The following is a 26312-nucleotide window of genomic DNA, read 5'->3' as shown; positions in this document are numbered from 1 at the left end:
ATTTCATGGGTTATTAGATAATATTACAAACTAACGGACGCCCGCGACTTCGTCCGCGTTGAAATCAATGTAAATTTTCAAGCCCTACTGACAAAGACGTACTACTAAGCAATTTAGCGTTCCGGTACGATATCGTGTAGAAACCGAAAGGGGTGTGGATTTTCATCCTCGTCCTAACAAGTTAGCCTGCTTCCATCTTAGATTGCATCATCACTTACCATCAGGTGGGATTGCTGTCAAAGGCTAACATGTAAAGAATAAAAAAATAAAAAAAATTCACCACTTTAGGAGTTGAATTTAAAAAAAATGTTGAATTACAATATATTATATTATTTATATTTCGTATTTTTTTCATGATTTATGAACAAATTTTTTAAACTGTAACTGTAAAAATGAAGGACTATCTATACAAACTTCCAACCCCTATTTTGCTCCCTTCTCGTTTTATTTTCGCAATAAAAAGTATCCTTTAACCTTTTCCGTGTTATGGTCTTAAACCGTGCCAAGTTTCATTTGAATTCATACAATAGTTTCAGCGTGATGCCCGAATAACAAAAAAACACGGACAGACAGATGATAATGATCATCATCGTCGTCGTCGTCGTCGTCGTCGTCGCCGTTGTCGTCATCATCAGCCGACATAGCACAAAGAGTCGCGAGACGTAGCTGAGTTCAGCTTTGCCACTTCTGCCATATGCTCTATGGACGTCCATTGGCTAAAATTGACTAATGATTGCCAGACCAAGCAGATGGCCTACATGATGGTAAGTGGCCATCCCCGATAAATTTAATAACCAAAATGGGTGGGATAGACAGCTCAACATGATCTTCAAACCACAGGAATATAAAAACTTATTATTGTGTTAAGCTAATGTATTAAAAAACTCGGCTAAAACTTATGTGATTCAACGTATGGCTGACTAGTTTTGAACTCATACAGGATCCTTAGTCATGAACTGGTTTCTGAACTTTTGAAGTCAACGTTCATTTATTTCAATTGGGCTTACTGTACAAGCACTTTCGAAACGTCAGGTAATAATAATAATATTATTAGATAATGGTGATAATAATTGGTGGAAACTTAAATTTAAAGTTACGAGGGTTCCAAATGTGCTTTGGTCCGAGAAGCCCACAACAAACTCAGCTATATTTTTTGTTTATCACCATTTTACAAATGTATCTCTAACTAAGTATACATATACAATTTAATGTCAAGCATTACTTTTCATACATTTACTATGATCTTACTCAATATTTCATAACCCAACCGTGGATTGGGTCTAGAACCTTACGTTTCGAACAGAGGTTAACCACTAGACTAAAATGGCAGTTATGATTAGTAGGACGTAGTAATAATACTCCAGGATACACCCACAAGGAAAAACGCGTATTGCATTACAATGCACATAGTTCTAATTAAAATCAGTTGATTTTCGAGAATATCAACAAGGCCGTCCTTTGAGGACGAATGCGTAATGGTGGCGACCTACCAGCGACTGTGATTAGTCAATCATTGAGAAATCCCCAATCTATTTGCCTACCTACGCACTGATTGTAGATCCCACTTCTGATTAACATGACGTTTTCTAAACTGCCATTCAAATAAAGTTATATAACAACTTACTTATATTTTTTTCAATACCTTAACAACCCATATTCGGGTCACTGTTGGGCACGAGTCTCCTCTCAGAATGAGCCTTAGCCCACCACGCTGACCCAATGCGATTCAATAACTAAACGAATACTGTTCGAAGATCTGATGTGCATTATTAGCCTATTTCATCAACCCACTACAGGGCTGTATTTTTCCTTTCATGAGAGGAAAATGGAGCTTAGACTCGTCATGCAGCTCTAATGTGGGTTGGTGGGCTTAGAGTTATAATGTTTGACCCCTTAACAAAGACAATTAAGTTACAGTTCGTGCGCTGTAGCATGTTGCGAGTGACAATGTTTCACTCTTAAAAGTTGCCACGATTCACGATAATAGTATGTATTACGAACGTCCTAGAGGCAACTGTTACCCGCACCATACTAGAGCGCACGGACTGTAAGTCAAAAGTATTTCATAGTCATGCTTAGTATGCTCGAAGAAACCAGTTTCAAAGTTTAGAGCATCGCCGAAGGGTTGCCTGTCTACCAAAAATATTTCGGAGACTGCGTTAAGGAACTGTTTGATCTTCGCCGTTCTACCTGTTATCTGTTAGGCATCGCAGAAATCTGCACCGATAAGTCGTCGATATTCCTCGGTAGCGTACTAAGGCGGTTTAGTTCCTCTTTCCTTTGGAGCATTGCAAAGATGTGGAATGCTCTCCCAGGTTCCATTTTCCCCACCACCTACAATATGGGTATCAAGTCTAGAGTGAATAGGCATCTTCTAAGCAAGCGCGTTTCACTATAGGCATCATCGCTTACCATCAGGTGTTATTGCAGCTAAGCGCTTACTTATACGGCTTTTGACGGCCTCCGTGGCGCAGTGGTATGCGCGGTGGATTTACAAGACGGAGGTCCTGGGTTCGATCCCCGGCTGGGCAGATTGAGATTTTCTTAATTTGTCCAGGTCTGGCTGGTGGGAGGCTTCGGCCGTGGTTAGTTACCACCCTACCGGCAAAGACGTACCGCCAAGCGATTTAGCGTTTCGGTACGATGCCGTGTAGAAACCGAAAGGGGTGTGGATTTTCATCCTCCTCCTAACAAGTTAGCCCGCTTCCATCGTAGACTGCATCATCACTTACCATCAGGTGAGATTGTAGTCAAGGGCTAACTTGTAAAGAAAAAAAAAAACAATACGAAATGAAAACTAAAATAGAAAAAGTTTTTCTTCCGCATTATGTCGTGAGTCTTATTTTTCTGTTGGGACGCCATCCCGTCGAGTTTTGAGATATATTTGTGTGTAGATAGCAAGAATACTTAAGTATACTTCCCTCAATATTCAATTAGCATAAGTTTAACATATTTGCGCTCGGTTACTGCAAGTATGTTAATCAATCAAAATGTTAACGTACAGGTTTGACGGTGAATGTTTTACAGAAATTGTAACTCTGGGATCTTATAGAAACAATTTTTTTTTAATTAACGAAGTAATTAAATAATCAGTAAATGTTAAACAATGAATTGTATATAATGTATATAAAATTTTCATTTGAAAAAGTTCATTTGAAAAAAAAGCTTCTATATTTTTCCAGCATTGTGGCTCTTTGCGTAGTTTTTTTTTTACTTTGAATTACGTATCAATATAAAATTATTCCACATAAAAAGATTATAACACTTTGAAACTTTAAGGTAACTTTTTGCTTACTTACCTATCATGATCATGGTGATATGTTATCTTCTATCAGTAACCGAATACTTTTAAGGATACCAATTTAGTATTATTCTTATGGTTTATCTTCAAAAAAAATACCTGTCATCATCATTATCATCATTAACAACTCGTATTCGGCTTACTGTCGAGCACGAGTCTCCTCTCAGAATGAGAGGGGTTGAGCCTTAGTCCACCTCGCTGGCCCAATGCAGATTGGCAGACTTCTCAAACGTAGAGAATTGAGAAAATTCTCAGATATGCAGGTTTCCACACGATTTTTTTCTTTCACCGTTTGAGACACGTGATATTTAATTTCCTAAAATACACAATATAACTTAAAAGTTGGTGCATGCCCAGGACCGGATTCGAACCCACACCCTCTGAATCTAAGGCAGGTCATATCCACTTCGAGTATTTAAGTTAACCGCATCTTTGACAAGTGTGACATAAACTGGAGATTTTCTGAGAATTATTCATAGTTTTTTTTATATTACGAACGGTAATTACGACATAAATATTATGATTTTTGACACGCGAAGGTCGATTTAATAAAATTCGCAAATAAATTGTTCTGGAGGTGGACGGACGTAATACGTGCGGAGCATGCAATATTTATTTTGATTGCCGAATAAAATCATTCACTTGCCGTAGAAAATCTTCATCTTAGTCAAAAATTACTATCTCTTCATCATTAATCATCTTTAATCATCAATAAGACGGTTATCATCTTATTGATGCGCGGTGGATTTACAAAACGGAGGTCCTGGGTTCAATCCCCGGCTGGGCAGATTGAGATTTTCTTAATTGGTCCAGGTCTGGCTGGTGGGAGGCTTCGGCCGTGGCTAGTTACCACCCACCCTATCGACAAAGACGTACCGCCAAGCGATTTAGCGTTCCGGTACGCTGCCGTGTAGAAACCGAAAGGGCAGTGGATTTTCATCCTCCTCCGAACAAGTTAGCCCGCTTCCATCTTGGACTGCATCATCACTTACCATCAGGTGAGATTGTAGTCAAGGGCTAAATTGTAAAGAATAATAAAAAAAAAATTACTTACTCATCTATATCTATACTAATATATAAAACTGAAGAGTTTGTTTGTTTGTTCATCAGGAACTACTGTTCCGATTTGAAAAATTTTCAGTGTTAGATAGTCCATTTATCGAGGAAGGCTATATATTATCCCTGTACTACTACGGGAACGGGAACCACGCGGATGAAATCGCGCGGCGTCAGCTAGTATGTTATAAAGACGTAAAGTTTGTGGTGCAGTAGGGGGTAGTCTTTAAAACTACTGAACCGAGTTTTGAAAGACTTTTCCGACTTAAAGGCAAAGCAATTATTCTTTAAAATAAAACGCTAAAGGCAGGTCAGATATAATTTGATAATGATTTTAATTAATACATAAAACGAATGTAATAAAGCGAAACTAATTTGACTGCCGGTTCAATAATTGCCGGATAAATAATACACGAGTAATGGTGTTAGGGCATGAACACATATACACAGGGACACGAAAATTTGTATTGACTCCATTACATTATTATTTTCATAAAAATACTTAAATGTATACTAAACCTTTTCCTCATTATTATCCAGCAGACGCCCGCGACTTTGTTCGCGTGGCTTTTAGTTTTCTACAAATCCCTTAGGAACCATGGATTTTTACGGGATAAAAAGTAGCCTATGTGTTAATCTATACTATAATCTATCTCTATTCCAAATTTCAGGTGATACGGTTCAGTAGCCGAGGAATGAAAGAGTAACAAATAATCATACCATCAAAATCATCAGGTTTTCACAAATCTCGGGAATTCATGGATTTTTTTCTGGATAAAAAGAAAATCTATTTCCATTCCAAATTTCAGCCAAATCGGTTCAGTAGTTGCGGCGTTACAGAGTAACAAACATCCAAACATCCATACAAACTTTCGCGTTTAAAATATTAGTAGGAATTTTAACTAATTTGGTCTATAATAACAACCTATTTTTTTTTTTATTCTTTACAAATTAGCTCTTGGCAACAATTTCTCATTTTTTTTTTTTTACTCTTCACAAGTTAGCCCTTGACTACAATCTCACCTGATGGTAAGTGATGATGCAGCCTAAGATGAAAGCGGGCTAACTTGTTAGGAGGAGGATGAAAATCCACACCCCTTTCGGTTTCTACACGGCATCGTACCGGAACGCTAAATCGCTTGGCGGTACGTCTTTGCCGGTAGGGTGGTAACTAGCCACGGCCGAAGCCTCCCACCAGCCAGACCTGGACAAATTAAGAAAATCTCAACGTGCCCAGCCGGGGATCGAACCCAGGACCTCCGTTTTGTAAATCCACCGCGCATACCCCTACGCCACGGAGGCCGTCGTATATGTCAATAAGCCTTTTCCCTAAAAAATCCCCTAAGAACAGCACCTATTATAATAGAATTTAGTACTAGTGGATGCCCAACGCTTTCACCCGCGTAGTTACCGTTCCCGTATCCAGATATAAAACAAAGTTTTTGTTACTCGCTGATAATGTATGTAATGTAATATCAAAATCGGTTTCGTAGTTTGGGTGTGAAAGCATTAAAAACAAACTCACATTTTGCTCTTAAAATAGTCAATAGTAGGATGTGTTCTCGTCTTTATGTGATGTCACGTCATGAATGACACGTTGTCAAGGATATAGAACAAAGAGTAAATTAATATATATATAGAAGTTTTTACAAGTGTATATTATATCAATGTGTCTTTGGTATGTAATTAAGGTTTTTTTCTATTCTTATAAATTGATATTTTGACGGCCTCCGTGGCGCAGTGGCATGCGCGGTGGATTTACAAGACGGAGGTCCTGGGTTCGATCCCCGGCTGGGCAGATTGAGATTTTCTTAATTTGTCCAGGTCTGGCTGGTGGGAGGCTTCGGCCGTGGCTAGTTACCACCCTACCGGCAAAGACGTACCGCCAAGCGATTTAGCGTTCCGGTACGATGCCGTGTAGAAACCGAAAGGGGTGTGGATTTACATCCTCCTCCTAACAAGTTAGCCCGCTTCCATCTTAGACTGCATCATCACTTACCATCAGGTGAGATTGTAGTCAAGGGCTAACTTGTAAAGAATAAAAAAAAAAAAAATTTAATTATTCTAAGGTAATATTGATAAATGTCACATGGGTCTCAGTTGAAAATCAGCGCCGTGCCCTTTGATTATATATAATCAAAGGTCGTGCCTATCAATATGTTATAAGGCACGGAACACAAAATATGCTGAGCTGGTACACCCTTTCTTTATAAGGGTTACAGACAGACATTCTGTCATTAGAGTAGGGTATTGTCTGTAACTTTTACATTTGTATTTTAATTTATGTCTTTCTTTTTTAATTTCTACAAAATGGCGGACGTCCAAGATGGCGGACAGTTTATTTGAAATGCACCCCTATGACATGGGTATCAAGCGTGTTTTTTAGTTTTTTCAAGGTAGTAAAAATACTACTTTCAATTTCTTTATAGTTTTTATTTATAAGTATCACTTATTTTTAATGTCTAGAACGACATTAATAAATTTGATGTGGTAGACGGCGCGGGCCGTTGTATATGCCCTACAAAAGGCCTAGTCCAGGCCTCCAACAGTCGTCGTCCATCAGCTGATGTCATGTCGATGTGACATATGTCATGTCGATGTAACATACCTCATGTCGATGTGACATACCTCATGTCATAAATCATATCCTAAATCATAAATCATTTATTGCCAGAATATGGTCATATACAGATATTGTTACATTTAAATGTTCATACACAATCTGCCTCATAGGCGTGCAAGCCGAGTTCATTATAATATTTTTTATTTAAAATTTTCAAATATGTATTTACATTGTAATTTCAGAAATTAAAGTCAATGAACATAAATAATAAAATACAACCAATAAACCAAGGGTAATACTGTCAAAACATTAGGTATTCATTTACATTTTATTGATATAAAATAATTTGTCATTAAGGAACTCTGCCACTGTGTGTAATATCATATAACTAAGAGTATTTTGACCATTTTTCTTTTGAATTGCATAGCATCTAACCCTTTCAAACTCTCTGGCATATGATTGTATATGCGTATGGCCATACAATATGTGTTATTTTTTTGTCGATGTGATTATATATGTCATATCGATGTGACATACGTCATATTGATGTGACATGTGTCATGTTGATGTGACATATGTCATGTTACACAGCTCCAAGGACCTGTCTCTGCAGCCAGGGTACGAAGCTGGTTATCCGTGTGTAGATACCGGGTAAGCCGGGCAACGCGCACTCTCTCGGCCCGAAGGACACCACACCGAGTTGGTAGTACACTGACGTTAGGTTCACGGGCTGAAAACGAGATTTTTGACATGATTACGTGATTTTTTTTAGAGCGTGATAGCCCAGTGGATATGACGTCTGCCTTTTTTATTTTCATTTTTTTTTTAAAGAGCAAATGTTGAGTTTCTTGCCGATTTCTTCTCAGCAGAACCTGCCTTACGAACCGGTAGTAGAATCTTTATAAATAGTCAACTGACGTATCAAAAGTGCTTGTAAACTGAGCCAACTTATTTTTGCCTCTGATTGCGGAGAATGTGGATTCGAATCCGGTCCGGGGCATGCACCTCCAACAATTGTGAGCATTTTAAGAATTTAAATGTCACGTGTCTTAAACGGTGAAGGAAAAACATCGTGAGAAAACCTGCATTGAGCCAGCGTGGTGGATTATTGGCCTAACCCCTTTTATTCTGAGAGGAAACACGAGCTCAGCAGTGAGCTGAATATGGGTTGATAATGATTACGTGAATAAATATTATGCCCTAACAAATGAACTCACTAACTAAAGTAAAATCTTTCTATAACATAAGTCCAAGGTCTCAAAGACCTGAAGCAAGTTCTGTAATAGAACGGTTATAAAAAACCTACTCTAGTATGATCTTTGGCTGGACAGGGCAACACGAGCGGAGAAGGTCATGACATGTATCATAAATAATCCAACACTTGTTACTTACAAGTCCAGGGCTATTAAATATCACGTGTTTCAAACGGTGAAGGAAAACATCGTGAGGAAACCTGCATACCAGAGAAATTTATAAATTCTCTGCGTGTGTGAAGTCTGCCAATACGCATTGGGTTGGTGGACTATTGGCCTAACCCCTCTCATTCTGAGAGGAGACTCGAAGTCAGCAGTGAGCAGAATATGGGTTGCTAATGATGATGGTGACTCACAATTGGCTGCATCAGCGGCCCGCCACTGTCGCCGCTGCAAGAATCCTTGCCCCCGCTGGTGTATCCAGCGCACAACACGCGCTGGTCGATGACCTGCGCCTCGTACGCCGCGTAGCGTTGGACACACACCTCGTTGGTCAACACTGGCAGCTGCAACACCTGGAGGTGCGTCGCTTTTGCACCACCTGGCAATTAAAAATAAAATAGTTGTCTATGGTCGACCATTTCGTTTTTTTTGTGGCAGAGGCAAAGATCGGTGATTAAACTGTTTCTGAAATGTATTTATTTCAATTATTTTATTAGACAATTTAGTTAATAAAAATGAAATCTATGGTTTGACGGCCGCGTGGCGCAGTGGGTAGTGACCCTGCTTTCTGCATCCACAGCCGTGGGTTCGATTCCCACAACTGGAAAATATTTGTGTGATGAGCATGAATGTTTTCCAGTGTCTGTGTGTATTTATACATTATATAAGTATTTATATGTAGTATATAATTGTATATTCATATTATAATATCAACTATCTTAGCACCCATAACACAAGCTACTCTGTATGCTTACTTTGGGGCTAGATAGTGATGTGTATTGTTTAAGTATATTTATTTATGGTGAGAATCTGTTTTTTATTCTTTACTTCACTTCTCAGTTCTCTGACTGAATGCTGTCACAAAGAGGTAATACTAATGAGGTCCACAGATCCGCGTCTTACGCATCGGAAGCATCGTATCAACCGGTTTTTCATGTTGACTTCGTCCGCGTGGAATTCAGTTTTTGGCAAATCCCGCTAGAACCATGGGAACCATGGATATTTCCGAAATGAAAAGTAGCCTATGTGTTAATCCAGAATAAAATCTATTTCCATTCCAAATTTCAGGCAAATTGTTTCAGTAGCCGCAGCGTAAAAGAGGAACAAACATACTTACACATTTACACACTTACACACAAACTTTCGCCTTTATAATATTAGTGTGATAGTGTGATGAAATTCGTGCGATGCGGATCAGTGGACACAATTGTATTTCTATACAAAGTATACACTAGAATCCGTTCGATGTGGATCTAATAGCCTACCATATTACGACTATTAGTTAATTATTAAAAAATTAACAACTTACGCGCACTTAGCTTGCCCCAGCCCGCCACCAGGGGAGTCCAGCCAACGAAGTCCACAGAGCGAAATCTGCTGTCCGTGGGTATGCATATGGGTCTTATGAGGTCTGTAATAGTATCATCATTTTTCATTATCATTATGAACCTTTGATTATTTATAACCAGGGTTTCTCAAACTTTCGGTTTTGAATCAAGGTACCTTGATTCAAAACCGAAAAACTACAAGTTTTTGGCCGTTTTTTAAGCCCTTCAACTACACAAACCGGCATTTATAAGGAGTTTTTTACACGACGAAAACGATTATAACAATGAAACATCGATTTTATAGCAACAGGAAGTGTTGAACTGTGTGCGTGGCGGCACCTGAACTGGGTCCTAACTGAAAATCAGTGCTGCATACTTTTTTTATTGAAAGTATGCGGCAAAATGCTGAGTTGGGGCCTTTTTCTAGGTTGTGCCACATATTACAGGGCATTCTTTAGTGCTCCACTGTTTGAGTGGACGTTAAGCCATAATGTTATAATTTAGATTTAATGTGATATGTGGCATTACTTAAAAATAAAGATCTTTTCTTTCTTTCTTTCTTTCTTTCTTCTATTCTTGTTCTTTATACTCGTCGATGTAATATTGGTCTATAACAAGTTATAATACTTGAAATTTGAACTTTTTTTTATGGGATAATAAAATTTCAATACCAACGACGTTGCCATGGAAACGAGCGATGTCCCATCGCTGTAACTATACAGAATGCAGGGGCAGTTTTTGAAAACGCGTTATCATTGATTTTTGATCTTTGAGAGAGGGGTAACGGTTAGCGAGGCAGGTCCTGTTATTAATGGTCGAAGTTATCAACCCATATTCGGCTCATTCGAGTCTCCTCTCAGAATGAGTAAATGAATGAGGTTTAGGCCAATAGTCCAAAGGTCCACTGGGCCATCACTGCTATGTCATATCAAAAATATGTGGCCTAGCAATATATTTGCGGCAATCACTATCGTAAACATTTGCTCGAACTTAATATAAAGACTACAGCGAGCCCGGCTGGATAGTCCATCCAGCCCCCGTAAAGTAACAGATACCTTAGCCATGTGGCACGTCGATTCTCTATCTACAAACGTTAACGCTTCGAAAAGTAACACGACCAACTTGATCACGTGAGCTGTCGATAGTGAATGTCATTCCCATAGATTTTTAAATTTTCGAAGCGTTTTTAAAAAAAAAATGACGTGCTACATGGCTATAGGCCCAGTGGCCTAATTCACTACTTTGGTCTTTATTGAAGTGGACAACAAAGTGTCATCTACATACTATATGATATCCACCATAAGTGCCGGATGGTATTTGTAATTTGTATCATAATATGTGGATGACATATTGTTCATTGATTTGTTTTTTATTTTGATGGGATGGTGTATTAAAGACCAAAATAGGAAATAGGCCAGCTGAACTGTAACATGTTCATTTTCATGACAAATTCGTTGTTAGTGACATTTTAATGTTGGCATCCATAATGATCAAATTCGAATAACACGTATTATAGGCCACAAATTCGTCGCCGAGTGTTAAATAGCGAATCTATTTTGTAACAATGTTTTGTATTTCTCGCAAGTACGAGTTTCGAATTTACCTCTTTCTATTTAAGCACGACAGAGAGAGATAGAGATTCAAAACTCACACATGCGAGCAAATCATCGTTACAGAATAGTCCTGCAGGTGGGACTTACTCTAAAGAACCAACACTAGCCATGAGATGGAGATGTCGAGAAGAGATGAAGACACACCAAACCAATAATAATAGACCAATTGCGACAAAATCAAATATATCGCTCTCTCTTACTTCCCATCGCAGCTAAAGAGAGAGTGATAATTCAGGTTGTGCCATATCGAAACTTGTCATTCTAGCGTCTCGCGAAGTCGTGGTTCACATCTGCCTAACTCGACAAATGTAGAAATGGCCTTGATAGAAGAAAAAGAATAACCCGGAAATGGAAAGAAATAGCTCACCTGTGAACTGCACTTCATTTTGAAGTACAATTAGACCAATGTCGTTCTCGAAAGACTCATGATTATATGCCTCGTGCTTGATGTTCCTCTTGATGAGAACGTCTACAGGGACCGCGCCTTCGTCCTCCCGGGCTAAGTCCAACTCGCCCAAACGGACCACGTATCTGTAAGATTATCATTATCATCATGTAAAATGATTTTATGTAATCGTTAATTTATTTTAATATAACGGAATTGTGCATGCCGTGTCTACCTTCATTTGATTGTGCAGAGCCTTGTGTTTGTGTTTTTTTTAGATTGTAATTGTGTAAATGCTGCAACAGTCAGTGGTGGACCAAATAAATAAATAAATCATCATTAACAATCCATATTGAGCACGAGTCCTCTGACAATGAGAGGAGTAAGGCAAAAAGTCCACCACGTTGGCCCAATGCGGATTGGCAAACTTCACAAACGAAGAGAATTGAATCACAGGTGTGTAGGTTTCCTCACCATGATCCTTCAACCTTTGTGTGTGTGATACTTGACTGGACATCACCGTTCCAGTTACCGTCCTAGTCAGAAGACTATGGTTCAGAGTTATTGTCTATACCAGGGTTTCAAAATTTCCAAGTGACAGGCGAACCCCTTATTAACTAATGGGACTCCCCCCAAAGAATAAAATGAATTTGACTGTTGATAAGATTTTTATTTGAATAAAAGGTAACACATAAAGTACCAAAAGATGTCTTAGTAATATTAATGTGATGGGTGTGCTTGTTTCTTGTCGCAAATGGATTCAATGTTATGAGGAATTTTGAATAATTTTAACCTTAATTCTGACTCAGTATCAGTTATCAAGCCACCATTACGTAAATCTTGTCGCGAACCCCCTGCCTCGTACCCCCACTTTGAGAAACCCTAGTCTATACTTACAACGAGGTCTCCTGGTTATGTATACAGTGTGCCGCTGTCAGCACGTGGCGCGCACTGATGAGCGAGCCGCCGCACAGCCAGTTGGTCGGAGCGCCGCGCACTGAGTACCCCAGCAGCGCCATCCATGGCAAATCACCTGGAATTACGCATTATCATTATCAAACGATTTTTCCAGCGCAGGATAGCGGGAAATTTGACGTGACGGGTAGCAGCGACAGTGAATACACCATTATTTTGTGGTAGAGGAAACACATCGAGCAGGTCACAGGACTTGTGACCTTGGAAGTAGGCTTAAGGGATCCCTTTAGATTGAATCAACACTCACCTTCCCTGCTCGACATGTTCTCCATGCCCACACTAAACAATTTATGATCAATAATTACTACACAGAACATTATTGCACATAATCACTAAGGCGACTGGCAGCGTGACGGTGTCCACGCTGCCTAACAAACAACTGAGCTCAAGTACAGATGGACAACAAAGAGATTCAAAAATTCCAAATTCATTTATTCCAAGTAGGCCCAGTTTACAAGCATTTTTGGTACGTCAGTTTACAAGCATTTTTGACTATTTGTAAAGATTCTACCACCGGTTCGGAAGGCAGGTTCTGCTGAGATCTTGGGTTTACCCATACTTTGGGTGTTTTGGGTGTACCCTTTAAATGAAATAAATGCGTAAATACTAAGAAAAAGGCTTACCTAGCTTAGCGTCTACGCCACCGACTATTCTGCCAAAGCTGGCATTACTTATACCGCATTCAGGCGGGGAAGGGAACGCGAAGATGTAGTCTGTGTCTTCCTTCAAAGCCTTGCCTACGTCACTAACTACGCGCGTGGTCGCCGTCGCTCTTGGACAACACACCTGGTAAAAAGATAAAAACTACCAGGAAAGTGGTACAAATAGCACATATACAAATCTAAGGAGAGGAAGGCCAAAGAAGAGATGGTTGCAATGTGTGCTAAAGATATATTGTGATGTTGGTAAATGAAAGAGATGAATGGAAAAAAGAGGCCAGACTTGGGATTGGGACAAGGAGATGATGATGAAACCTAACAAGAATACATGTTTCCCTTGGTAACGCTAATTGAATGATTTCATTCATCGTTTTCTCTATGATTTATTCAACAGAGGGCCTAGTAGAAGGTAAACGCGAATTTCTAAGGAATTGAAACAGCGCCATCTAGTGGCACTACTGCACAACTGTTTCTATTCCATATAAATTCGCGTTTACGTTATCGCGATAGTAACAGTATGAAAACATTGAAAACTCCCACTAGGCATATTGAAGGTTCTTACGAAACGAAAAGTAAAATTTGCCTAGAGAGTTTGAAATTTGTATTCAGACAAAACTTTTGTATAAGTATATATTTGGACATTGTTCACGAGATTCCGATACGATGTCCTTGACTCTAAATTCCACATGGTGGAATGGAGAGTCAAAGACATTGTATCGAAACGCTTGGCGGTACGTCTTTGCCGGTAGGGTGGTAACTAGCCAAGGCCGAAGTCAATCGGCCCAGTCAAGGATCGTCAGGACCTCCGCCTAGTAAATCCACCGCGCATACCATTGCACTACGGAGGCCGTCAAAATACTAATAAATTAGTACCAATTACCCACGTACCTTAGGAGTGGTGCCATCGTAACCGCACAGCGACTTCCTCAGCAGATCCTTCACTTCAGGCTTGGAGCCAGCACTCGCCAGCAGCTTGAGGTACGGCTCACACTGCGTGATGCCGACGCACGTGCCCGGAGTCTTGCCTACAGTCTCGCACTCTACACAACAAAATTAATTAAAAGCTACAACGGCGTTATAAAAAAATACAAAAATTACGTAAGTATGTATCTTTTTCGTTATTATTCGTTATTTTTCGTGGGCTGGTGGGAGGCTTCGGCCGTGGCTAGTTACCACCCTACCGGCAAAGACGTACCGCCAAGCGATTTAGCGTTCCGGTACGATGCCATGTAGAAACCGAAAGGGGTGTGGATTTTCATCCTCCTCCGTACAAGTTAGCCCGCTTCCATCTAAGACTACATCATCACTTACCATTAGGTGAGATTGTAGTCAAGGGCTAACTTGTAAACAATAAAAAAAAAAAAAAATTAACGTAGCTTTAAGATTTCGGATATTCTCCCTTCGAACACGTGGGGTATCCCCACTCTCCACGTATTCGAAACGTTTATTATACAGGATGTCCCTGTACACTTTTGCTCACTGTTTGAGCAAACGCTCCATTTTTAAACTAAAGAGGTGAATTTTGTTTTTGATGATTCCTAAAAAATATATATCATCATAATTTTAATAGGTAAACTTTTTATTTTAATAATTTATTAATATTATTTACGTGCCTACAAAATTACTGCAAAATGAGAGCCGAATTTAGCTACTCCACTGAGCGCACACATGGGCAATTTTGTGTTTTTAAATAATTACCAAGCATAAAATCAACGGTCAACGTTAATTTCTTGCTTATTATTATTCTTTTTGGTGTACAATAAAGTATCTATATTTCATTCATTCATTCATTTATAAGTCAAACTGTTAAAACTCAAAAAATCGTCTTTTAAATGTGCTTTGTACAAACGAAATTGATGTTAAAATTAAAATACCAAACTTACCGAATACAAGCTGACCGAAGACAATGTGACAAACACAGGCACACAAAACAAATATACGATAAGCCATTTCAAAAAAAAAAAAAGAAAAACTTAACAGCTCGCATAAAATTGCTAATTTAACTTCAATAATCTAGATACTTAATGCACTCGTAAATTTTATCGCGAATCAATATTGCCCTTTTGAAATTTAATTGTCTTTAATAAATATAATTTTGATTAATTGTTATTTTTCACGCGTGTCACCACTGACCACGTTGTGCGCTGTCTGATCTCTATGAATGCGAACTTGGACGATAACTATATAAATAAAAATAGATTTTAAACAACGGAAACCCCAAACGACGTAGGTAACTCCGTACACCGCATACCAAAATTTCTACTTACTAACGATATCAATGGCCCAGTGGATATGACCTCTGCCTCCGATTCCGGAGGGTGTGGGTTCGAATCCGGTACGGTGCATGCACCTCCAACTTTTCAATTGTGTGCATTCTAAAAAAATAAATATCACGTGTCTCATACGGTGAAGGAAAACATCGTGAGAAAACAAATTTTCTTAATGGGGATGATGACTAGGTTTGAATATATTGATTTTTATGATACATTCGGGTAAATAGGGTCAATGTTAACTAATTTATACATAAAAAGCATAGATTGTCTGGATATTTGCAAAATAAATGAGATTATAAAATTTCAAAAACTATTAAAATTTTTTTATCGTAATTAGATAAAAATTCATACAGTTTTAGCTTCCTTACATTAAATGTGACATTTTTTAATATATGAACTATAAGCATAAACGTACAAATAACAAAGATATTGGTAATTTTGTTTGAACGCGCATACAAATCTAACGATCATTACATTGCCTATGACGTCATTTTTTCGAGCCATTTTGTATGGGGCGTTTTTCAGGGATCCGCGGCAGCGCCGCAAATCTGACTCTTTAAATCCCTGTAGCTCCGAAAGTAATGATCGCAGATACCCTGTTACTTTTACAAAATTGCTTTACTATTAGTATACTCTTAATTTATATACAATTCAAAAAACTGTCATCATCCCTATTCTCTGCGTGTGTGAAATCTGCCAATCCGCATTGGGCTAGCGTGGTAGACTATTGGCCTAACCCCTCTCACTCTGAGAGGAGACTCGAGCTCAGCAGTGAGCCGAATATAGGTTGATAACGACGCTGTGGGTGTGACCCTGCTTTCTGCATCCACACCCGTGGGTTCGGTTTCCAAAACTGGAACATAAAAAAATCCAGTTTTTCAGAGTCTGGGTGTGTTTATGCCTATTAATATTATTTTAGTAGTCCAGGTGCTGTGAGGTATCGAGTGTGCATGATTCGAGGGCCGAGCCCTGAGCCGGGAACCCGCTTTACGGGAATAAGTCAGAGCGATCGGTTTGCCTCGACAAACTTTGTGACGGCCCCCGTGGCGCAATGGAATGCGCGGTGGATTTACAAGACGGAGGTCCTGGGTTCGATCCCCAGCTTAACCCATAGAGGTTTTCTTAATTGGTCTAGGTTTGGCTGGTGGAGGCTTCGGTCGTGGCTAGTTACCACCCTACCGGCAAAGACGTACCGCCAAGCCAAGATTTTCATCCTCTTCCTAACAAGTTAGCCCGCTTCCATCTTAGACTGCATCACCACTTACCATCAGGTGAGATTGTAGTCAAGGACTAACTTGTAAAGAATAAAAAACAAAGCGGATGCCCTTTCCGATTTACGAGTGTAAATGATTCTTGATACGAAGAATATTAATAAAACCATTGTGACAGGTTTATATACTTTTTTATATTTGTCTGATTGATTTTTAACTTGCAGTAAGAATCTATAACTAGTGGTGTATGCTCGAGACTATTTGATGTTTGCCTTCTTTGTAGTCTTTACAAACAGTCAAACTTGACGTTTTAAAATAGCTTATTTTTTTCTTTTTTTTTATTCTTTATCAATTAGCCCTTGACTGCAATCTCACCTGATGGTAACTGATGATGCGATCTAACATGGAAGCGGGCTAACTTTTTAGCAGGAGGATGAAAATCCTCACCCGTTTCGGTTTCTATACGACATCGTACCGGAACGCTAAATCGCTTGGTGGTACGTCTTTTTTTTTTATTCTTTGCAAGTTAGCCCTTGACTACAATCTCACCTGATGGTAAGTGATGATGCAGTCTAAGATAGAAGCGGGCTAACTTGTAAGGAGGAGGATGAAAATCCACACCCCTTTCGGTTTCTACACGGCATCGTACCGGAACGCTAAATCGCTTGGCGGTACGTCTTTGTTGGTAGGGTGGTAACTAGTCACGGTCGAAGCCGGACCTGGACCAAAGACCTGGACCAATTAAGAAAAACTTAATCGGTCCAGCCGTGGATCGAACCCAGGACCTCCGTCTTGTAAATTCACCGCGGATACCACTGCGCCACGGAAGCTGTCAAACGTAGCTTTGTAAACAAAAGCCTAAAAACTCGCCCATTTTAAAAAGGCTTTTATTATAAAAGCTTTCTTGAAACGGGCGAGTTTTTGTGTTTTGATTTTTGATGATGGTAAGTGACGATGCAGGGTAAGATAAAAACGAAGTAACTTGGAAGAGGTACAAGATTATTCTACCCATACCTCTGACTGTTGCTACACATCGTACCGGAACGCTAAATCGCAGCACGGTACATCTTTGCCGGTAAATTTAGCTTTACTTCGGTTTCACCCCGAAACCGGTGAATCAAGCAATGTGAAGACATCCACAAAAAATCTTCTTAAATGTTAAAAAAAAGCAAACGATTTGTATTTGTATTAAAGTGCGTACCTGTGTATTGAATATAGTGAGTATTAAAAAACAATAATTATAACAAAAACCGCCAACCGGCCTAACCGCTAATTGCGTTTGAATAACCGCAAAGTTTTTTCAGTGCATTTGCAGTACGGATGGACGATGGATATCCACAAATAACTTCAAGGATGTCCATTTTAATGTGATTTACAAAACAAAATTTTTATATTAATATATTTAAAAATAAAGAAATTTCATAAATACATGGTCAAAAAACCAAAAAATGGTAAACCTATAAAAATTAAAAAAAAACTTAAATTACATTAAAACATTCAAGTATACACTGAAAAGAGAAAAACAAAATCTCAAGTCATATCCAACGACATTTTATACTATAGACATGACATGACGTAGACAAAATCACCGCAAAAAGTGATCCTAATTTTGATAGTCAACTGAGCGCACAAACGCACAATTTTGTGATTACTTATGTTTATATAGTTTTTACACTTCCTGTATACACGAATCGACATTATGGACAATATTTAGTTACTATTGTAACAAATAACACATAATACATTCGTTACAATAGTAGCCGTAATAATCCAGTGGATATGACCTCTGCCTCCGATTTCGGAGGGCGTAGGTTCGAATCCGATCTGGGGCATGCACCTGCAACTTTTCAGTTGTGTATTTTAAGAAATTAAATATCACGTGTCTCATACGGTGGAGGAAAAACATCGTGAGGAAACCTGCATACCAGAGAATTTTCTTATTCTCTACGTGTGTGAAGTCTGCTAGTCTGCATTGGGCCAGCGTGGTGGACTAAGGTCTAACCCCTCTCATTCTGAGAGGAGACTCGTGCTCAGCAGTCAGCCGAATATGGGTTGATAATGATGATGATGATTTGTTTCAATAAATTTAGTTATTTAGCAACTAAATTTATTGAAACTTAAAGCAGAAGCTATTGAGGATTTAAGAAAATATAATTACTTACGATTTGATCATTGTAAGTAATTATACTTATTATTGTAAGTAATTATTGAAAACTTTATAATTAGGAGCTTTAGAGCTATTTTTTATTTGTTGTGTTAATTTTGAACAGAAATAGGGTAATTCTTGGTTAAAAAAATTAACCTATTCCGTATGACGCATCGGCAAGTGTTCTGATAACCTTTGATCTAGTGATTAGCTGGGAGTTTTGTTTTTATTATCTTGTTTTTAAAGTTATGTATCAGCATCGAGTACGTATATCATATTTTGTGAACTCTGGTAGGGTGGTAACTAGCCACGGCCGAATCCACCCACCAGCTAAAAAATATAAATTAAATTAATTATTAAAAATATGATTACTTTCGGAGTTACAGGCGTTTAAAGGTTCAAATTTGCGACGCTGCTATGGAACAATTAAATGGCACGAAGGAATGACGTCATCGGTTCAAGAGATCATTACATTGTATGGGCGTTCAAACAAAATATCTTTGTGTTTTCTGTGTTTATGTTTATACTGAAAAATGTAAGGAATCTAAAAATGTATGAATTTTTATCTAACTACGATTATTTTACAAATATCCAGACAAGCAGTATTTTATATGTATAATACATATAAAATAAAGAAAGACGCCTCTATTAGAAGTAAATTCGCGCACGTCGCGTTCATCTCTTCGCTTTAAATATAGACGATCGAAAAGAAATAAATTTCTTTACCATTTCGGCGCCCCCTAGGATTTGGCGCCTGGAGCGACCGCTCCGTTCGCCGTATGTATTAATTAGTTATTATTGATTTTATTTGCCTGAGTGTATCGTAAAAATAAATATATTAAATTCTAGTCATCATCTTCATTAAATAAGTTGAACTATACGCAGTAACACCTTTTAGAGTGTTAGTGCCACGAGGAACCAGACATAGCACATCTAGACGCCATTACAATCGCGCACGAAATTTTCAAATGCCATCTTTCTGAAACCACGCGTCTAACACTTTTGATAGTCATTGTACCTACGTAAACAACTTTTATTTTGGTTCAAGTTACTTGCCGGAGTCTACCTATCGACAAAGATTTTCTATTATAGATATGTTACCAGTGGCGTAGCGTGTAATCTAATCTAATTCTTTCTACCTGCTGATCAGTATGAAGGCGGTGCTAAGCCGGTGTTAATTTAAGCCGTTTCTGACAGGACCACATGAAACGGCACTGTCTTTCATAAAAATGTAGTGCTTTAAACTACTAAATGGAAAAATTTACAAACACACTGGGCACCTATATAATTTTTGAAAGTTCCCCTCAATTGCTCCAAGATTCCATCATTAGATCTTGACATGATGGGAATGGGACCAAATGGGGGGGGGATACCCTTCAAAAAGAATTTTTTAAATCGGTCCAGACGTCTTCGAGTAATCGGTGTACATATATAAAAAAATAAAAAATAAAAAAATCCGGTCAAATTGAGAACCTCCTCCTTTTTGAAGTCGGTTAAATAGAAACAAAAATTATTGGCTAAAATGACTCAACATTTGTAGGATGTTTCTATTTTTTGGCTGCACGCTTAACCCGGGAAAAAGTATTGCTCGTTTTCACTATTAAGGGAAAAAAATTGGGGGAAATAGGTATATTCAAATAAAATATGCAGATAATTACAAAATGTATACAACTGTGTTATTTATTTATACATATTAATAATTACAACACACTATGGCGCACAAATAATTATACATAATTCCTAATAATCTACTTATTTCTTATGTTTACAGGGAATATTTACAACCTTAATATTAGGTAAATCTAAAATTTATAATTACATTATAATAATTATATCTTTTGATTTAAAGGCTTTGTACAGTGTTGGAATTGTTTTATAAAAAAAAATAAGATTTTAAAAGATTAACTTTGTACGAGTTAGCAAGGTAAAGGTTGTGTTTATGAATACAAATAAAATGGTCCATTTGACTCATCATTGCATCACCTAATCTTATAAATCCTAATAAATTAGTGAACATCACAAAGAGTAAGAAAAAAGATAGATAGCGCTAGAGGTGCGCTATCGTATCAAATCCAGGCCGTCTGTATTACTAGCTGAACCTCGCAGTTTCACCAGCATATTTCCCATTTCCGTGGGAATACGGATAAAGGTATAGCCTATATTACTCCCTGACAGTGTAATTTTCTAATAGGTGAAAGAATTTTTCATATCGGTCTAGTTGTTTTTGAGTATATTCGTTACATACAAAAACGACAACAAAGTTTAAAGGGTTGCCGCAAAGTTACGTGACTAATACCAAGGAAAATATTATAAAATGCGTTACTTGGTTTTGCTTTTCCGCAAACATTTTCTATTAGATATTTTTAGTTGATAGATTAAATTTCAAATTAGTTCCGTCTATCCAGCACATTTAGTCTGTGCTACGTAGTATTACGATTCGTAGCGCGTATATTTTACTAATGCTGTGACTTCAACGCATTTTAATCTACATATTGAATCGAGAGTTATAAATAACGTAACCGGAAAGCTGGTCTATTTACTAGGAACATGAGTGTACGGAATATCCACGGTTGAATTTGTGACAAAGTCATTCAAAGCTAGTACGCACATAACATAAACTAGCCAAGTCCTCATTCGCACGAGAATTAAAAAAGCGTTACGTTAAAACTGAGCGTTGGCGATTTTATTTACGTTCTTAATTTAATTCATGGTCTATTTCCAACACCCAAAATTGAAAATGCCACAATGCTCGATAAAAAAGCGTCCAAATACTTGGATAACTATTCTTGGGAATGCATTTGTTGTATTTGATCGCTATTTTAACGTGCGTTATAAAGCGTTTAAATATATTATAAAGCTAAATGAAGTTGTTTAAATATATTATAAAGCTAAATAAATAATATTTCCAACGCCCAAAATTTAAATGCAACACTGCTCGAAAAAAAACGTCGTGTTATAAAAACAATGTCGTATGAACATATTACACTTAGAATGCGTTTGTTGTATTTGAACGCTATTTTAACGTGCGTTAAGAAAACTCTCGTGCGAATGAGGGCTAACGCTCTGGTTCCGTTAGAAAGACAGTCATATCAGCCATCCCATTACTTCTCATATCCGTGCTAGTACGAGTAGTTTGAGAGTATGTTACAGCCAGACCTTCGTCATATTATAATATATATTTGTCAGGACTAATGCCCACGTCTATAAACCATGTCAGACACCGGTGTATCACAGGACTTATTTATTCATTTATTTGTTGAGAGTACACAGAATAACAATATTCATTCATTGCATTTGACCATTTATGGCGTACAACAATTTAGAAAGACACAAGTAATTAAAAATTAAACTTAATTGTGAAGGTATGTTTTAAAATAAAATTTTAAATGTCATATATAAACGTATTGCTTGTCAAAATGTCATGAAAATAAAATGTAATAATTAAATTAATAAATGTACCAACACAATTTACATAAAATAATATTAAATACAAAATACTCAATAACAATAGATTAAATCAAACTTGTGAAGGTTAGTTAGAATTCTTTGATATACCTCTGACAAAGACAAATACAAAGCCTTAAAATCAACAATACAATTGATATTTTCAAATTTAAGTTGCACTCATAGAACCTGAAAACCTGAACAATAGAAGATGATGATGAAATCCATGAGTTAAGGCAAGTTAATTAAGAAAAGTTTCTAAAAATCCAGTTCTTCCTATAGCTTGGCAACTTCGTTCGTAACACTCCCGATAGTCCGCGCGGGCCGGGGGGCGTGTAGCTATGAATGAAAAACCCACGACTGATGCACATCACTTCCCCGTACGGATGGTTTCACATCCGCGCAGTCATTCCCCCCGTCGACCGCATATCATGGGAGTGTCATCAACTAACTTGCTAGACTATAGGTAAGAATGTGGCCTAGAAAAAACATTTACCGCAATTTGAGCAATATTTTATAGACTTCCAAAAAATGTGCATTTTTAGAAACATATACAAAAATGTATATACAAATGAAATTATAAATAAGTAACTAAGTAGATAAATAAAAAACACTTTTGAAACTTTTAAAATTTCTTATTAAGTTCGTCATTCAATTATATACAACCTTATAGTATTAAACGACTTACATAAATAATGACTAAAAGGCATATATGGCTTCCAAATAATCTATAAACTATGTTCATTATTTACAACAATATTTGTGATTTTATATTTATGTGATGGAATGTATTTCCTTGTCGGAATCTTCTTTCTCTGATTTATTTAAAAATACCAAGATCCCATTTTTCGCTTGTACCTATTTACCCGTTTCCATATCTAAGATGGTGTCATTGTCTTGAATAACTTAAATTTTCGTTAAGCCACATCTGGACTTATTGATACTTATAGCTGCGATTGTGGTCAAGCGGTTTGGATTAAATAAATTGGCTGATAATAATGATATAAATCATCCTGACTGTCCAACGCGAAAATGCAGTCAAAGTGGGTATTGTTGAAACATGATGGTAGGTGGGCATGATTTGTATTGATATTGTCAAGATTGGCAATTGGCATTGATCAATTGGCGCCCGACGTGGGACTCCAATGTACTGGGCCTAAACGAAACTGTTATGGCATTTGGCACACACACAGTGACAGCGCGATTACGTTATTCTCTCGGACCCGTAAGGGTCCAGGCGAAAGCACGACCGGGGCCCCTTATGTGCGGTTTTCTTTAGCGCGTTCTGACGATAACGTTGTCCTTGGGATCGAATGGGACGAAATCAGGATGGGCTGTAGTCAGGTCCAATGTGAACCTAACTATGAAGCTGCTGTGTGGTGATGCAGAGCTAGGATGGCGACCGCTATGACGTGTTACTTGGCTGCCCCCTCTGGTCAGTTGGAGTGATTCCTGGCGGGGTACGGGGGCTGCAGAGCTAGGATGGTGACCGCTATGACGTGTTACTTGGCTGCCCCTCTGGTCAGTTGGAGTGATTCCTGGCGGGGTACGGGGGCTGCAGAGCTAGGATGGTGACCGCTATGACGTGTTACTTGGCTACCCCCTCTGGTCAGTTGGAGTGATTCCTGGCGGGGTACGGGGGCTGCAGAGCTAGGATGGTGACCGCTATGACGTGTTACTTGGCTGCCCCTCTGGTCAGTTGGAGTGATTCCTGGCGGGGTACGGGGGCTGCAGAGCTAGGATGGTGACCGCTATGACGTGTTACTTGGCTGCCCCCTCTGGTCAGTTGGAGTGATTCCTGGCGGGGTACGGGGGCTGCAGAGCTAGGATGGCGACCGCTATGACGTGTTACTTGGCTGCCCCCACTGGTCAGTTGGAGTGATTCCTGGCGGGGTACGGGGGCTGCAGAGCTAGGATGGTGACCGCTATGACGTGTTACTTGGCTGCCCCTCTGGTCAGTTGGAGTGATTCCTGGCGGGGTACGGGGGCTGCAGAGCTAGGATGGTGACCGCTATGACGTGTTACTTGGCTACCCCCTCTGGTCAGTTGGAGTGATTCCTGGCGGGGTACGGGGGCTGCAGAGCTAGGATGGTGACCGCTATGACGTGTTACTTGGCTACCCCCTCTGGTCAGTTGGAGTGATTCCTGGCGGGGTACGGGGGCTGCAGAGCTAGGATGGTGACCGCTATGACGTGTTACTTGGCTGCCCCTCTGGTCAGTTGGAGTGATTCCTGGCGGGGTACGGGGGCTGCAGAGCTAGGATGGTGACCGCTATGACGTGTTACTTGGCTACCCCCTCTGGTCAGTTGGAGTGATTCCTGGCGAGGTACGGGGGCTGCAGAGCTAGGATGGCGACCGCTATGACGTGTTACTTGGCTGCCCCCACTGGTCAGTTGGAGTGATTCCTGGCGGGATGCGGGGGCAGAAGCGCGGGGTTGGCGACCGCTATGACGTGTTACTTGGCTGCCCCCATTGGTCAATTGGAGTGATTCCTGGCGGGGTGCGGGGGTTGGCGACCGCTATGTGTCACCCCTCTGGCAGCACTGGTCAGTTGGAGTGATTCCTTGCGGGGTGCGGGGGCTGCAGCGCTAGGATGGCGACCGCTATGACCTGTTACTTGGCTGCCCCCACTGGTCAGTTGGAGTGGTTCTTGGCAAGGTGCAGGGGCTGCAGAGCTAGGATGGTGACCGCTATGACGTGTTACTTGGCTGCCCCTCTGGTCAGTTGGAGTGATTCCTGGCGGGGTACGGGGGCTGCAGAGCTAGGATGGTGACCGCTATGACGTGTTACTTGGCTACCCCCTCTGGTCAGTTGGAGTGATTCCTGGCGGGGTACGGGGGCTGCAGAGCTAGGATGGTGACCGCTATGACGTGTTACTTGGCTACCCCCTCTGGTCAGTTGGAGTGATTCCTGGCGAGGTACGGGGGCTGCAGAGCTAGGATGGCGACCGCTATGACGTGTTACTTGGCTGCCCCCACTGGTCAGTTGGAGTGATTCCTGGCGGGATGCGGGGGCAGAAGCGCGGGGTTGGCGACCGCTATGACGTGTTACTTGGCTGCCCCCATTGGTCAATTGGAGTGATTCCTGGCGGGGTGCGGGGGTTGGCGACCGCTATGTGTCACCCCTCTGGCAGCACTGGTCAGTTGGAGTGATTCCTTGCGGGGTGCGGGGGCTGCAGCGCTAGGATGGCGACCGCTATGACCTGTTACTTGGCTGCCCCCACTGGTCAGTTGGAGTGGTTCTTGGCAAGGTGCAGGGGCTGTAGCGCGGCTACTGAATATGGCGACCACTATATGTCACCTTGCTGTCCTCATTAGTCAGTTGAAGTGGTACCAGACGGGGTACGGAAGCTGAAGCGCGGGGTTGGCGACCGCTATGCGTCATCAAGCTGCCCTCACTGATCAGTTGCGATGGTTCCTGGCAAGATGCGGGGGCTGTAGCGCGGGGTTGGCGACCGCTATGACGTGTTACTTGGCTGCCCCCTCTGGTCAGTTGGAGTGATTCCTGGCGGGATGCGGGGGTTGGTGACCGCTATGTGTCACCTCTCTGGCAGCACTGGTCAGTTGGAATGATTCCTGGCGGGGTGAGGAGGCTGTAGCGCAGGATTAGCGACCGCTATGATGCTGTCACCTCGCGCTGCTACCACTTGTGGACGAGATTCATCAGTTTCCTGCAAATAAAGGATGTGATTATTAGCTTAATTTAACTAGTGGAATGGTTGATGCATTGACACTGTTTTTTTTTGTATAATATAATGCGACCATTCTTTAAAGACATAATATCCAGCTATGCAGCAGCAGGAACATTCTTTTTTCTTAAAGAATATTTGTCATATTTTTTAAATATGACCAATATTTCCATTCACTTCCAACTAGTCTGGAAATACTGTATTAGGAGTGGGTACGACTATACTCCAGCGGGCGGGGATCGAACCACCCCTCGG

At 39.8% G+C, this 26312-nt stretch overlaps 3 protein-coding genes across 3 annotated transcripts in view; 1 reads left to right on the top strand and 2 right to left on the bottom strand.

Annotated features, from left to right (window-relative positions):
* The window catches only part of LOC112057716 (uncharacterized), a 241449-nt gene that overhangs the window by 48673 nt on the left and 166464 nt on the right, over positions 1–26312 (top strand). The window lies entirely within an intron of this gene.
* On the bottom strand, positions 6656–15426 carry LOC112057707 (venom protease). The gene is made up of 8 exons (XM_024098228.2): positions 15179–15426; positions 14184–14335; positions 13260–13422; positions 12559–12694; positions 11644–11807; positions 9645–9746; positions 8530–8714; positions 6656–7650 (listed from the first exon to the last, which is right to left on the bottom strand). The coding sequence occupies exons 1-8, from the start codon at positions 15243–15245 to the stop codon at positions 7504–7506; spliced, it is 1116 nt and encodes a 371-aa protein (XP_023953996.2). The 5' UTR covers positions 15246–15426; the 3' UTR covers positions 6656–7503.
* The window catches only part of LOC112057708 (NGFI-A-binding protein homolog), a 51662-nt gene continuing 45926 nt past the window's right edge, over positions 20577–26312 (bottom strand). Inside the window, exon 8 of the mRNA XM_024098229.2 lies at positions 20577–26039. Coding sequence (XP_023953997.2) covers positions 25929–26039 — 111 coding nt within the window. The 3' untranslated portion in view covers positions 20577–25928. The remainder of the gene's footprint in view (positions 26040–26312) is intronic.

Source organism: Bicyclus anynana, chromosome 22 (assembly GCF_947172395.1).
Source record: "Bicyclus anynana chromosome 22, ilBicAnyn1.1, whole genome shotgun sequence".
NCBI classification, from domain to species: domain Eukaryota; kingdom Metazoa; phylum Arthropoda; class Insecta; order Lepidoptera; family Nymphalidae; genus Bicyclus; species Bicyclus anynana.
This window is presented reverse-complemented; position numbering and strand designations above follow the sequence as displayed.

Bases quoted from the DNA above. Each gene is read 5' to 3' on its own strand.
- LOC112057707 (XM_024098228.2), bottom strand. From the start codon at position 15,245: ATGGCTTATCGTATATTTGTTTTGTGTGCCTGTGTTTGTCACATTGTC. The intron at 14,336-15,178 runs GTAAGTTTGGTA...TTTGTTGTGTAG, and splicing joins CTTCGGTCAGCTTGTATTCG to AGTGCGAGACTGTAGGCAAG. The intron at 8,715-9,644 runs GTAAGTTGTTAA...TTTAATTGCCAG, and splicing joins CTGGGGCAAGCTAAGTGCGC to GTGGTGCAAAAGCGACGCAC.